At 39.4% G+C, this 15,703-nt stretch overlaps 1 protein-coding gene across 2 annotated transcripts; it reads left to right on the forward strand.

Annotated features, from left to right (window-relative positions):
* Window positions 1-1,019: 1,019 nt before the first annotated feature.
* On the forward strand, window positions 1,020-4,546 carry GIMAP2 (GTPase, IMAP family member 2). 2 transcript variants are annotated; one of them, XM_042927048.1, is made up of 3 exons: window positions 1,020-1,155; window positions 2,475-2,534; window positions 3,372-4,546. In XM_042927048.1, exons 2-3 carry the CDS (start codon window positions 2,507-2,509, stop codon window positions 4,349-4,351), a joined length of 1,008 nt encoding a protein of 335 aa, XP_042782982.1. In that variant the 5' UTR covers window positions 1,020-1,155; window positions 2,475-2,506; the 3' UTR covers window positions 4,352-4,546. The 2 variants fall into 2 exon arrangements, with proteins under 2 accessions (XP_042782982.1, XP_042782981.1); XM_042927047.1 differs by having other exon boundaries at window positions 2,499-2,534.
* Window positions 4,547-15,703: the final 11,157 nt, after the last annotated feature.

Consider the following 15,703-nt stretch of genomic DNA (forward strand, 5'->3'; position numbering starts at 1 on the left):
TGAAGCCTTTTACCTTTGACCAGTATCTCCCCATCTCCCCGTGAGATCATGACCTGAGCCAAAACCAGGAACCGGATGCTTAACTGACTGGGTCACCCAGGTGCCCCCAAGTGTTTATTATTTTTTTAAATTATATATAAGTGCTTTACTGAATTTTATATATGATTTAGAAAATTGATAGGCTTTGGCTTGATGTATTATATTTACATTACATTTGTTTTACATATAAAACAATAGGAAATAGGTCTCTGTTACTGTTTTGACACAGAATATCTTATTTTTAGAAATAGATTACTGATATTAAGCAGGAGTTACCCACATTGTATTGTTCTTTAGCACACTTAAGGAACTGCATAGAAACGAATCTGGAAGAATACAAAGCAAGGTAATAATAGCGTGTGTAGCAAGGTAGTGATGTTCACCCAAATCCCACGGCTCCACTGCATTTCCCAGCCTTACTGTAGTGAGGCCAGGGTTGTGGGACTATTCCTCATCAGTGGGTTGGGAGAGAAAGCCACATGAGGTTACTGCAAATCTGAGATGAAGGCAATGTAAACTCCATATTCTCTCTCCCCTGCTGTGATGGCTGCCACATAAATAAGAAGAAAGAGCATTTGAACAATTTCAACTTTAACTCTTTGGTTTGTTCTTCCTGAATGTCCACACTCGAATTATTACTGTAGACACGACTAGATCTTTGATCCCCAGAAGTGCGTCCCCTGAAATTACAGACCTGTACAGAAATGAAAAGCCAGGGTGCCAGGAAAGCCATGAGTGGGTTATTTCAAAATGCTCTAAAAGTTAATGACTGCTAACTTCCAGTCTGACTCAGGAAGTGGGCTTCTCTCAGGTTCCTCTTCCTGCAAACTTCCGTCTCTGCACAGCACCCCATTAGAGGTGCCCCTTCCATGCTCTTGTCCTCCCCAGTCCACACTTGCCTTTAGAACAGTCGCTGCCACCAGTGAGAAAGAGGCTTAACTTCCGCAAGGGGCGGGGCTTTGCACTTGGGCAAACTTGAAACAGTGAGGACACAGCCCTGCAGAGAAGGGATCAAATCTGCCGCAGGCAGTCCTGCCTTTCTTTTCTGTCCAGCTGAAATCATTCGAACACTGGTGTTCCACTACTGGCAAGAAAACACGGTCCACCTGATAGCAAGTAACTACTGATTAAAATTTCCTATTTTAACTGTTTATTGTGTGCATTCGGCATAAATGAGAATGTCAGACACAGGCGCATGGTGGGGCTCTTTTGCAGCAGGGAGTCTCTGTGGAGATTGAGAAGAGGAAGAAGATAGACTGCGCTTTTGTTTTATTTTCTTTCTCTTTGAGCTGAGCTGGCAAGTCACAGGTTTTAACAAGGAGTCATCTGGGTTTTTGTTTTTTTGTTTTTGTTGTTTGTTGTTTGGTTGTGGTTTTTTTTTTTTACAGTAAATCAGATAAGCTCACATTCACGAAAAGCTCCTCAGTGTTGATTTCTACTTCCCAGGCTATGCTTGAAAAAAAAAAATTTTAAGAACAATTTTCCTGATTTTAAGGGAAACAATTTAGAGTGACTGCTTTGCCTGAAGTTTGGTCAGTTTACAGGAACTGTAAACATCGTATAGTTTAGTTTACATGTTACTGGCAAACAGAGCTTCCTTAACATAAAGTCAGTGAAAAGAATTTGGACATTCCCATGTGCTCATGAGTTTTCTGTGCCTTGTCACTTTGGTATATGCTGTGAGAAAAAGAGCTCTTTAAGCAAAAGAGAAAAACTATCTGATGAAACAAAGCAATGTATAGGAAAAGGGATAGACCCCAGGGCTTCTTCATGCTGTTGAGGAAAGAAGAAAATGCAAGTAATTGATGGATTGAATGAAATGTATTTCTGGATTCAAAGATAGTATACTTGATTCATGGAGTCTCTTGCAAGGACTGCAAGGCAGAGTGGTGGGGTTGGAGAGAGAGGAGAGGTAGGGAAGAAGGGAGCAAGGTGGGGAAAGGAGAGAAGGAAAGAAAAGACTGAACCTCACATCTGGGGAAGGCAGATTTAGAGAGGAAGATGAGAGAGGGAAAGGGTGAGGCCAAAGAGAGCAGGAGGGGCAGGAGGTCTTGGGAGGATGGAGGAAGTAGAGAAGAGGTAGATGTGGAGACCAGGAGCAGGTAGGTCTTACAAACTAAACCCACTTTTCAACTCACTGGGTGACTTTGGGCAAGGGACTCTATTTCTCTGTAAGACAGATTAATTATCTCCCCCATCAACTATGAGTAAACAAACGAGCCATGGGTATGACAGTGCTCTTGGAATACAAGAGTCTTTCATGATGCAGAACTAATAAACTAAAAACGTAAATATAAATGTAAGTATATAAATGTATAAATATAAATGTATAATATAACATATATTATACACATATACATTGTATATATAATATTTATAAACATATATAATATATATTTATAATAATATTTATATATATAATATATATATTATTGGTCTCTGGCCTCTCTGTCCTTCAGGAACAGCAATGGATCAACAGGAATGCAGTCATTCTGGTAAGAATGTGAATTCTTGTGTGTGTGTGATTATTTTACCATATTTTCTGCCTATTTTATATAAAAATCATTCTACCCTCTCTAAGCAAAGCATAAGCTATCAGATGCTTCTTCATTAGAGAGAAAAATTTTATGCTGCTCATTCCAGTATTTCCCTGGTCCAGCCATTTCACTAGTGGTCAAGAACACACCCCAGCCCAGAGAAGTCAGAGGAACCATCTCTGACCTTGGAACGGAGTCAAGTTACTTAACTGACTGTGAGATGGAACTCACAGTCTTGACTACACATCTCTGATCTTCAGAAAATGTGTACTTTAGACAGCCAGAACTAGGTGATTTGGGCAAGCCTTGCATGACAAGATATGTTTCTTTTCTTTTTTTTAACATTTATTCATTTTTGAGAGAAAGACAGAGCGTGAGCAGGGGTGCAGTGGGCGGGGGCAAAGACTGAAGGAGACACAGAATCCGAAGCAGGCTCCAGGCTCTGAGTTGTCAGCACAAAGTCCGATGCCGGGCTTGAACTCACAGACTGCAAGATCACGACTTGAGCTGAAGTCGGACACTTAACCAGCTGAGCCACCCAGGCACCCCATATGTTTCTAAATCTGTCTCGTCCCCTGAGTATGTTTTTCTAAGATCCAACGTGGCATTCCTAAAGAAACTGAGATGTTTTAAAAATCATTGTTTGTTTTATTTGATAATGGAGTTAGCTTCTGTTTTATCAATACAATGTATTGGAAGATTCTCTTTGCCCATAAGGTGGGAATATCTCCCATTGTTAAAAATATTCCATTGGCATAAGCAGTATATTCATGACACTGTAAACTTGCTCTACAGAACCATGTATGAAGAGCCAACGTGCCAGAGGATCAGAGCTGAGAATCATGCTGGTGGGCAAAACAGGAACCGGCAAAAGTGCTACAGGGAACAGCATCCTCAGGATGCAAGCATTTGAATCGCGGCTGAGTGCCCAGTCCATCACTAAGACTTGCAGTAAACATCAGGGAAGCTGGGGAGGGAGGGAGATGGTCATTATTGACACACCGGATATGTTTTCTGGGAAGGACCACTCTGATTCCTTGTACAAAGAGGTGTGGAGATGCTACTTACTCTCTGCACCAGGACCCCATGTGCTGCTCCTGGTGGCCCAGCTGGGCCGATTCACTGACCAGGACCAGCAGGCTGTGCAGAGGGTGAAGGAGATCTTTGGAGAAGATGCCATGAGACACACAATTGTCCTCTTCACCCACAAGGAAGACCTGGAGGGAGAATCCGTGACAGATTACATCCGCGACACAGATAATAAAGCCCTGTGCAAGGTGGTGGCAGCATGTGGGGGCAGAGTGTGTGCCTTTAACAACTGTGCTACAGGGAGTGAGCGGGATGGCCAAGTGAGGGAGCTAATGGATGTGATTGAGGACCTGGTGTTGGAGAAAAGGGGTGACCCCTACACCAATGGGCTCTACAGCCTAGTAACAGCGTCAGAATGTGGACCTGTGTGGTCAGAGGAAAGGTTCAAGGATTTCAAAAGAGATTTTGTGAAGTACGTGCAAATTCAGAGACGTTACTCAGCTGAAGCAAATGGCCTAAAACAAGGCCTAATCAAAACATTCGTCTTTATTTTATTTTGTATTCATTTGTTCGCCAAATTCCCTGTTCTGTTATTGTGTCCATTGTACAGAGTGTGCAACTTGTTTTACTGCTTTCTCGTTAGAATGTGCAGTTTGTTCTGTAGATTGCTGTTCATTATAGCTGGAATATTGATGACAATTTTGAGAAAGATCACTGGGCTGGAATGCATAACTCGTAGTGTATAGTTACAGGTCAGCAATTATTTACTCACTGCCATATATGGGGTGAATCCAAGTGCTTCCCCTGTAAAATGCAGTGCCTGACATCAGTAAATGTTTGAGATTCTGTAAAGTGTTTAAATCTTGACATTGCTTGGGGTACCTGGGTGGCTCAGTGGATTAAGTGTCTGACTTCAGCTCAGGTCATGATCTCACACTTCATAGATTCAAGCCCCACGTTGGGCTCTGTGCTGACAGATCAGAGCCTGGAGCCTGTTCAGATTCTGAGTCTCACTCTCTCTCTGCCCCTCTCCCACTCATACTCTCTCTACTTTCTCAATATGAATAAGTACACTTTAAAATAAATAAATAAACATTTTCAAAAAACAAAGAAATGAGGGAAGGAAAATGAAGCACACCCAAAACTTCTCCAATAAGAATAAAAGAATGAAAATTAATAAATTCAATTCTCACACCAAACAATACCCATGAAAATGAAGTAAACTAAAAGAAAGTATGGAAATAATAAAGATAAAAACAAAAATTAATGTGGTGGTGAATAAAACATACAGGGCCTAATTAATAAATTAAAACTCTGGTTTGTTGAAAAAAATTAAACTACTCATTATCTTTTTGGATAAGAAAAGGGGAAAGGGACACAAATAAAATTTTCAATATGATAAGAGGTAGTGACAACTAAATCAGAAGAAATTTTTAAAATTTAAGACTTCTTTGCAAATAAATGTCAAGATCTGGATGAAGGGGATAACTTTCCTGGGGAAATACAGATTAGCAAAACCATTTCCACTAGACAGATGAAGGTGAAATAGACCAATTTACATGGACGAGATTGAGAAAGCCATTCAGGGACCATACCACAAAGTAAGTACCAAGGCCAGATGGTTTTGCATGGGAGTTCTTCTGAACCTTCAACATTCAGATAGTCCCAGTGCTCTTTAAATTGTTGCAGAACATTGGAAATGAAGGGAAATTTCCCTAACTGCTTTTTCAAAAGAAGTATAGCATTGATACCTAAGCTTGATAAAGACCATACAAAAAGATGATACTATAAACCAATATCTGTCATGAGTATCAAAACAAAAATACCAAATAAAATACTAGCAAATAGACTCCACCACATTCTTAAACATAAATGAAAAATTGATTTGTTATTGGAAAATCTATTAATGTCATTCACCTTATCAATAGACTTAAGGAAAAATAATCATAAGGTTATTTCCATAGATGATTTGTGAAAGCCTTTGACAAAATTTAACAGCTATTCATGATAAATAATATAATAGCTATTCACTCAAGAAAAGAGTAGACAGGGGCACCTGGGTGGGTCAGTTGGTCTAAACGTCTGACTCAATTTCGGCTCAGGTCATGATCTCACAGTTCTTGGGATTGAGCAGCGCATCTGACTCTTTGGGACAGTGTGGAGCCTGCTTGGGATTCTCTCTTCCTCTCTCTGCCACTCCCCTGCTCACACATGCTCGCTCTCCCTCTCTCTCTCTCTTTCTCAAAATAAATTTTAAAAACTTTTATAAAAAGTGGAGAATACTTGTTTAAAATATTTATACACACACAAATACAAATTTGTGTATACAAATACAAACTACTGTAATCCAGTATCTCCCTTACTTAACTGGGAATCACTGAAGATATATTTAGGAACAAAGCAAGCCATGTCCATCCTTTACTATTCAACATCATGATAGACGTTTTAGCCAATGCAATGAGATAAGAGCAGTCAATTATGGGCATAAGACTAAATAAAAAAGAAGTGATAAACTGTGGTGCATCCATAAGATGGAATCCTAGTCAGCAATGAAAGAGGACAAGCTATGGACACACACCACATGGATGATTCTCAAAGTTTTTATGCTGAGTGAGTGAAGCCAGTCTCCAAAGGGACTTTGTTTTACTTACCTCTAAATTCTCAGCGTACTCTTTTGTTGTTGTTTTGTTTATTTATTTACTTTGAAACAGAGGAAAGGAGAGTGAGCACAAGCAGGGGAGGGGCAGAAAGAGAGGGAGGGAGAGAATCCCAAGCAGGCTCCAAGCTGTCAGTGTAGAGCCCGATGTGGGTCTCCAGCCCACCAATGGTGTGATCATGACCTGAGCTGAAATCAAAAGTCAGTCACTCAACTGACTGAGCCAGCCAGGTGCTCTTAGATTCTCATTGTAGTATTATGGTATAAAATCTACCCTGAAGTAAAACAATCAATGAATGTTAATGAATGGATACATAGATATAAACTCTTAAAGCTGGAGAGAAGTGAATGTGTCGCACATGTCATTCTCCTATTGTATGAACCACCATGTGTAATATCTATCAAGGACTTTCTACCTGCATTCTGCCATGGGGGACAAATGGGCATCACTGCTCTCAAGGTATTTCAATATTTTTTAATGTTTATTTTAGTTTTGAGAGAGAGAGAGAGAGAGACAGAGACAGAGCATGAGTTGGGGAGGGGCAGGGAGAGAGGGAGACACAGAATCTGAAGCAAGCTCCAGGCTCCAAGCCCTCAGCACAGAGCCCATGCAGGGCTCATACTCATGAACTGTGCGATCATCACCTGAGCTGAAGATGGACACTTACTTGACTGAACCCCTCAGGTGCCCCTCTCAGGGTATTTCACGTGGGACTCTCATCTCCCTAGTGCTTCTCAGGAGTAGAACCTTTGGCTTTGCCTCATCTACAGCATTAACCTGAATGCAAAGGTGACAATAATTGAATGTACTTACACAGGAAAGAATCGCTGCAGTTAAAGACATTTTTTTCAGATTAAACCTGTATTTACTTTTTATTGGGAGGTGTGTGTGTCTCTTTGTTTAAATATTTGCTCACAGAAGGTTATAATACAGTAAGATGTTAAATTCATAATGGAACTTTGGCTAAAATTCCAATAATGAAAACAGTAGATGCAAAGTGTATGCACATTCTACAGTGAAACCAAATCTATCTCAATCTGAGTGACTATTTCCTTTTTTTTTTTTGAAAATTATTACTTCTTTTTAAAATTTTCATTCCTTAGTTAGCATATAGTACAATAATTATTTCAGGAATAGAATCCAGTGACTCATCTCCTATATATAACACCCAGTGCTCATCCCAACAAGTGTCTTCCTTAATGCCCTTTACCCATTTAGCCCATACCCCCATCCACAACCCCTCCAGAAACCCTCTGTTTGTTCTCCATATTTAAGAGTCTCTTAGGTTTTGTCCCTCTCCCTGTTTTTATATTATTTTTTGCTTCCCTTCCCTTATGTTCATCTGTTTTATATCTTAAATTCCACATATGAGTGAAGTCATATGATATTTGTCTTTCTCTGGTTGACTAATTTGACTTAGCATAATACCCTCTAATTCCAACCATGTTGCTGCAAATGGCAAGATTTCATTCTTTTTGATCACTGAGCAGCACTCCATTGTGTATATATACATCTTCTTTACCCATTCATCTGTTGGTGGATGGACATTTGGACTCTTTCCATACTTTGTCTATTGTCGATAGTGCTGCTATGAATATTAGGGTGCATGTGTCTGAAATTTATCCCTTGGATAAATACCTAGTAGTGCAATTGCTAGGTCATAGGGTAGTTCTACTTTTAATTTTTTGAGGAACCTCCATACTGTTTTCCAAGTGGCTGCACCAGCTCGCATTCCCACCAGCAGTGCAAAAGGGATCCTCTTTCTCCTCATCCTCACCAACATCTGTTGCCTGAGTTATTAATTTTAGCCATTGTGACTGGTGGTATTTCATTGTGGTTTTGGTTTGCATTTCACTGATAATGAGTAATGTGGAGCATTTTTCCATTTGTTATCCATCTGGATGTCTTCTTTTAAACAATTTTTAACGTATATTTATTTCAGAGAGAGAGCGAGAGAGAGTGTGAGCAGGGGAGGAGCAAAGACAGAGAGGCAGACACAGAATCTGAAGAGGGCTCCTGGTTCTGAACTGTCAGGACAGAGCCTGACACGGGGCTCAAACTCATGAACCATGAAATCATGACCTGAACCAAAGTCGGACGCTTAACCAACTGAGCCATGCAGGCACCCCTTTTTAGATGTCTTCTTTAGAAAAGTGTCTATTCATGTCTTTTTCCCATTTCTTCAGTGAATTATTTCTTTTTTGGGTGTTGAGTTTGATAAGTTCTTTATACGTTTTGGATCCTAACCCTTTATCTGATATGTCATTTACAAATATCCTCACCCATTTTGTCAGTTGACTTTTAGTTTCGCTGATTGTTTCCTTTGCCGTGCAGAAGCTTTTTATCTTGATGAGGCCCCAATAGTTTATTTTTGTTTTTGTTTCCCTGCCTCCAGAGACACATTGAGTAAGAAGTTGCTGCGGCCAAGTTCAAAGAGGTTTTTGCCTGCTTTTTCCTCTAGGATTTTGATGGCTCCCTGTCTTATGTTTAGGTCTTTCATCCGTATTGAGTTTATTTTTGTGTATGATGTATAAAAGTGGTCCAGTTTCCCCAACACCATTTCCTGAGGAGACTGTCCTTATTCCATTGCGTATTCTTTCCTACTTTGTAAAATATTGGTTGGCCGTATGTTTGTGGGTTCATTTCTGGGTTCTCTATCCTATTCCATTAATCTAAGTGTCTGTTTTGTGCCAGTATCATACTGTCTTGATTATTACAGTTTTATAATACATCTTGAAATCTGGAATTGTGATGCCTCCAGCTTTGCTTTTCTTTCTCAAGATTGCTTTGGCTATTCGGGGTCTTTTATGTTTCCATACACATTTTAGGATTGTTTGTTCCAGCTTTGTAAAAATGCTTGTGTTATTTTGTTAGGGATTGCATTGAATATGTAGATTGTTGAGGTACTATCAACATTTTAACAATATTTGTTCTTCCAATGCATGAACATGGAATATTTTTCCATTTTTTGTGTCTTCTTCAATTTCTTTCATAAGCTTTCTATAATTTTCAGTGTATAGATTTATCACCTCTTTGGTTAGATTTATTCCTAGGTATTTTATGGGTTTTGGTGCAATTGTAAATGGGATCGATTCCTTGATTTCTCTTTCTGTTGCTTCATAACTGGTGTATAGATATGCAATCGATTTCTGTGCATTGATTTTATATCCTGTGACTTTTTTTTATGTTTATTTATTTATTTATTATTTTTTTAATATATGAAATTTACTGTCAAATTGGCTTCCATACAACACCCAGTGCTCATCCCAAAAGGTGTCCTCCTCAATACCCATCACCCACCCTACCCTCCCTCCCACCCCCCATCAACCCTCAGTTTGTTCTCAGTTTTTAACAGTCTCTTATGCTTTGGCTCTCTCCCACTCTAACCTCTTTTTTTTTTCCTTTCCCTCCCCCATGGGTTTCTGTTACGTTTCTCAGGATTGAACTGGAGAGTGTGATGCTAAGTGAAATAAGCCATACAGAGAAAGACAGATACCATATGGTTTCACTCTTATGTGGATCCTGAGAAACGTGACTTTTGAATTCATAGATAAGTCCTAAGAATTCTTTGGAGGAATCTTTTGGGTTTTCCATATAGAGTATCATATCATCTGCAAAGAGTGAAAGTTTGATTTCCTCCTTGCCAATTTGGATGCCTTTTATTCCTTTGTGTTGTCTGATTGCTAAGGTTAGGGCTTCCAATACTGTGTTGAATAACACTAGCAATAGTGGACATCCTTGCCCTTCTCCTGACCTTAGGGAGAAAGCTCTCAGTTTTTCACCATTGAGGATGATATCAGCAGTGGGTCTTTTGTATATGGCTTTTATGATCTTGAGGTATGATTCTTCTATCCCTACTTTCTTGAGGGTTCTTATAAAGAAAGGATGCTGTATTGTGTCAAATGTTTTCTCTGCATCTATTGAGAGGGTCATGTGACTGTTTTCCTTTCTTTTATTGATGTGATGTATCACATTGATTGGTTTGTGGATATTGAACAAGGCCTGCATCCCAGGTATAAATCCCATGGATCGTACTGAATAATTATTCTAAAGTATTGTTGGGTCCAGTTGGCTAGTATCTTGTTGGGAATTTTCGCATCCATATTCACCAGGGAAATTGGTCTGTAGTTCTCGTTTTAGTGGGATCTTTGTCTGGTTTGGGAATCAAGATAATGAGTTTGAGTTTGGAAGCTTTCCTTCCATTTCTATTTTTTAGAAAAGCTTCAAAAGAATAAGTGTTAACTCTTCTTTAAATGTTTGGTAGAATTCCCCTGGAAAGCCCTACAGCCCTGGACTCTTGTTTGTAGGGAGATTTTTGATTACTAATTCAATTTCTTTACTGGCTATGGGTCTGTTCAAATTTTCTATTTCTTCTTATTTCAGTCTTGGTAGTTTATATGTTTCTAGGAATTTGTCCATTTCTTCCAGATGGCCCAATTTATTGGCATATAATTGTTCCTAATATTCGCCTATTATTGTTTGTATTTCTGCTGTGTTGGTTGTGATCTCTCCTTTTTCATTCTTGATTTTATTTATTTGCATTTTTTCCTTTTTCTTTTTGATCAAACTGGCTAAAGGTTTATCAATTTTGTTAATTCTTTCAAAGAACCAGCTTCTGGTTTCATTGATCTGTTCTACTGTTTTTTGTTTTTGTTTTTCATAGCATTGATTTCTGCTTTGCTCTTTATTATTTCCCATCTCCTGCTGGTTTGGGGTTTATTTGCTGTTCTCTTTCCAGTTGTTTAAGGTATAAGGTTAGGTTGTGTACCTGAGACCTTTCTTGCTTCTTTAGGAAGGCCTGGATTGCTATATACTTCCCTCTTATAACCACATTTGTTGAGTTTCAGAGGTTTTGGGCTGTGGTGTTATGTTCATTGGCTTCCATGTACTTTTAATCTCCTCTTTAACTTCTTGGTTAAGCCATTCATTCTTTAGCAGGACGTTCTTTACTCTCCAAGTATGTGTTGTCTTTCCAAATTTTTCCTTGTGGTTGATTTCGAGTTTCATAGTGCCGTAGTCTGAAAATATGCACGGTATGATCTCGATCTTTTTGTACTTGTTGAGGGCTGATTTGTGTCCCATATGTGATCTATTCTGGAGCATGTTCCATGTGCACTTGAGAAGAATGTGTATTCTGCTGCTTTGGGATGACATGTTCTGAATATATCTGTTAAGTACACAGGTCCAGTGTGTCATTCAAAGCCACTGTTTCATTGGTTTTCTGCTTAGATGATCTGTTTATTGCTGTAAGTGGGGCGTTGAAGTCCCCTAATCTTATGGTATTATTATCAATGAGTTTCTTTATGGTTGTGATTAATTGGTTTCTATATTTGGGTGCTTTCATGGTGGAGGCACAAACGTTTACAATCGTTAGGTCTTCTTCGTGGATAGACCCCTTAATTACGATATAATGCCCTCCTTCATCTCTTGTTGCTGTCTTTATTTTGAAATCTAGATTGTCTGATATAAGGATGGCTACTCTGGCTTTCTTTTGTAGACCATTAGCATGATAGATGGTTCTCCATCCCCTTACTTTCTATCTGAAGGTTACTTTAGGTCTAAAATAGGTCTTTTGCAAACAGCATAAAGATGGATCTTGTTTTCTTATCCATTCTGTTACCCTATGTCTTTTGATTGGAACATTTAGACCACTGACATTTAGAGTGAGTACTGAAATTTATGAATTTATTGCCATTTTGTTGCCTGTAGAGTTTGAGTTTCTGGGGATGTTCTTTGGTCCTTTCTAGTCTTTGTTGCTTTTGGTCTTTTTTTGTTTTGGTTCATCTTTTCTCCCCTCAGATAATCCCACTTAAAATTTCTTGCAGGGCTGGTTTGGTAGTCGCAAACTTCTTTATTTTTCATTTGTCTGGGAAACTCTTTATCTCTCCTTCTATTTTGAATGACAGTCTTGCTGGATAAAGAATTCCTGGCTGCATATTTTTCTGATTCAGCACATCGAATATATCCTGCCACTCCTTATTGGCCTGCCAAGTTTCTGTGGATAAGTCTGCTGAGAACCACATCTGGCTTCCCATGTAGGTTAAGGACTTTTTTCCCTTGCTGATTTCATAATTCTTTCCTCGTCTGTGTATTTTGTGATTTGATTATGATAAGCCTTGTTGATCTTTGATTTTTGTTGAATCTAATGGGAGTTCTCTGTGCTTCCTGTATTTTGATGTCTGTGTCTTTCCCTAGGTTAGGAAAGTTTTCTGCAATGATTTGTTCACATAAATTTTCTACCCCTTTTTCTCTCTCATCTACTGGGGCCCCTATTATTCAGATGTTTTTCCTCTTTAATAAGTCTCTGAGTTCTCTAAATCTTATATCATACTCTTTTGCCTTCGTTTCCCTCTTTTTTTTTTTCCTGCTTCATTATTCAACAGAAGTTTGGCCTCTACATCGCTGATTTGCTACTCTGCTTCATCCATCCTTGCCGCCGTGGCAACCACTTGAGATGTATCTCAGTTCTAGCATTTTTAATTTAGTACTGACAAATTTTAATTCTTTTATCTCAACAGAAAGGGATTCTATGCTTTTTTAAGCTTCAGCTAGTATTCATACGATCAAGATTCTAAATTTTGGTTCAGACATTTTGCTTATATCCGTGTTAAGTCCCTGGCTGTCATTGTTTCCTGTTCTTTTTTGGGGGTGAATTCCTTTGTTTAGGAAGAAAAGGATTAATAAAAGAAAAACTAAAAATTAAAAACAATACAAAAATATCACATAAAGGATGTTAGGTCCTAAGTGTGTTTTGGTCTGATTGTTGAAAAGAGCTTGATGTAACAGAGGAAAAGGGGAAAGAAAAGAAAAGAAAAAGAAGGGGAAAAAAGTAGGAAACATTTGAAAATATTTTTTATAAAGAATACAATAAAATTGAATAAAATGAAATTATGAAAGTAAAATAGAATAAAAATTTACAAAAGAAGTAAAAAATGCAGTAGAAAATTTTAAGGAAAATATTTTTATAAAAATGGAAAATAAAAATAATTTTTTTCTTTCTATACTCAAGAACAAGAAAGGAAGAGAAAAAAATATTAAATAAATGGATCAGCAAACAGAATGAAATATGAATGAAATTACATCCAGTTTCCCCTAGAAGTTGAACTATGGAGCACTTTATAGTCCAGAGAATACACTAAGCAGGTGGAGAGACTTGTTGTAGTCCTCCAGAGCTTTGTTAGCGCAGTTGGATGGGGCTTGGTGTAATGGCTCTGTTCTCCACTGTATGGCGCTGCTAGGGTTACTGGTGTGGATCATTGTGGCATGTGTATGCGTGAATGCGCATGCATGGGAGAGGTGTAAATGGCGTCACCCAGGTACCCAGTCTCCAGCATCAGAACTCTGTGCTCTCACCCACGGGCAAACATGCAACCGTCCTTTGTCTCCAGCTTCCATCCACTCCCCACTTCTACACTATCCATGACCAAGCAATCAAGTGGCACCTCCCTTCTGAATTTTATCTCAGATAGAGCTGTGTTTCCAAACTCCTCACTTCTGAGGGCCCTGGGGCTTGAACCCACTCTGGTCCTCTGTGGAAGTGTCTTGCCAAGCAATGGCCAGGTGCTGGTGGCTCCTGGGAACGTTTGTGTGGTGGCGCTACTGCAGATGCCCAGAGACTACTACTGCCAACCTGCCCCACAAAATTTTCACGTGATCATGTAGCAGCAGCGTCTCAGAGATTATGGCAAATCACAACATACATGTGGTGCCAGACTTCACCACCCTTAACGCCCTTGTTCCAACACCAGCAAATAGCTGTTCTCTGAAGTCTGCTGGGACTTTTGACTGTGGGTAGGCCACACGGCCTCTACCAAATGTCCTCTTATCAAGGTAACCACCTCTCACCATGTGGCCTGAGGAGACCTCAGACCTCGCTGTCTGCTCCTAGGGATTCGCCCTCCCCACCACAGCATCGCCAAGTATTGAGCTGCAGAGTTTCCAACTCTGTGTTCCCCTGTTTATAGAGTCCCCCTTAATGGTATTGAAACTCTGCTTTATCCTTTCTGTTTCCTGGTCAGTCCCTTATGGGTGTTTCCACTCTTTCTCTTTCTCTCCAGCTGCTTTTGGGGGGAGTATTTTCCTGAACTCTACCCCCTGTATCTGTCCTTCTCTACACAAGCAAAAACAACTCCCTACCCTCCTTGGGTTCTCTCTCCCCAAATCACCTTTCTGTGCCTCGTACCTGCCAAGTTCTGTGGCTCAAGTTATGCAGATTGTTGTATTAATCCTCAGGTACATTTTCTGGGTGTGCAAAAATGCTTTGGTGCTTATCTACCTATATTTCAGGGTCAAGAGAAGCAGAAAACTTCCATGCTACCCTGCCATCTTGGCCCTTCTCCTGAGCGACTATTTCTAAAGGGATTGTGAGCTTCTTTGTGTTGTGCTTCTCTTATCCTCAAGATTAACTAAAAGTACAGTCTAAATCTATGTGTGTTGAGGAAAACTGGGAGAGATATATGTCCCTTCGGGAAAAATGGGTTTGGACATGGAGAAGCCAATTTCAAGATGGCAGAGCAAGGAGAGTTTCCATAAATGACATATGACTACTAGAACATATTGGTACAACATGTAAATGTGCTTTGGGAAATGCTATAATGGATTATGTGAGAAGGACCAAGTAGAAAAGTAGAAAAGGGATAAAGACCCTCCTACTGCTATCCATATATTAAAAGGAATTTTTGCTCTAGGAATACCAGAAAGGCCTCTGCAGCCTTGGTTACACATAATTTCTATCAGTGCATAATGAATGAATCCAAGGAGAATGTGGTGTTTGACTGGCAGAGGGTTTAAGGATGTGGCTGGGAACTTCCAAGGAAAAGGAGGAGAAATATCTTGAGGGTAGACCAAGACTAGTTCCAAAATCATCTTGAACTTTACCAAAAAGTGAAACTCACCCCTGTGTTCTTAGAATAGGTAGCAAAAGTGGATTGCCTGGGAGGCTCAGTCAGTTGAACATCCTACTCTTGGTTTCAGCTCTGGTCATGATCTCATGGTTTGTGGGTTCAACCCTGCATTGGGTTCTGCACTGATGTGTGGAGCCTGCTTTGGATTCTCTTGATCTCTGCCTCTCCCCTGCTAAAGCTCTCTCAAATAAATCAATAAATACATTTTAAAGAAAATAATAAAGAAAATTATAGCAAAGATGTTTTCCAAGAAAAAGAGCACTCCAATTTTATAGAAATATGAGAGAACAGAAAATTTTTATTATAACAACAACAAACAAATAATTCAACTGGGAGGGGGCGGTATGTGCAGTAAGTAATAAAGGTCTGAGGTGATGGAGGTGAAGTGGCAACAGTTAGTTTCACATGAAAAGGAGAGAACTGGTTATTCAGCAAATATGTTGCATTGAAGTCAGTCAAAGAGTTGCTGTAGATATATCTGAATACAGCAAACAGTTCTTTTCTGTGTTGAATCTCTGTCTTTCAACTGCTCTTTCTG

This window comes from Panthera leo, chromosome A2 (assembly GCF_018350215.1).
Source record: "Panthera leo isolate Ple1 chromosome A2, P.leo_Ple1_pat1.1, whole genome shotgun sequence".
NCBI classification, from domain to species: Eukaryota; Metazoa; Chordata; class Mammalia; order Carnivora; family Felidae; genus Panthera; species Panthera leo.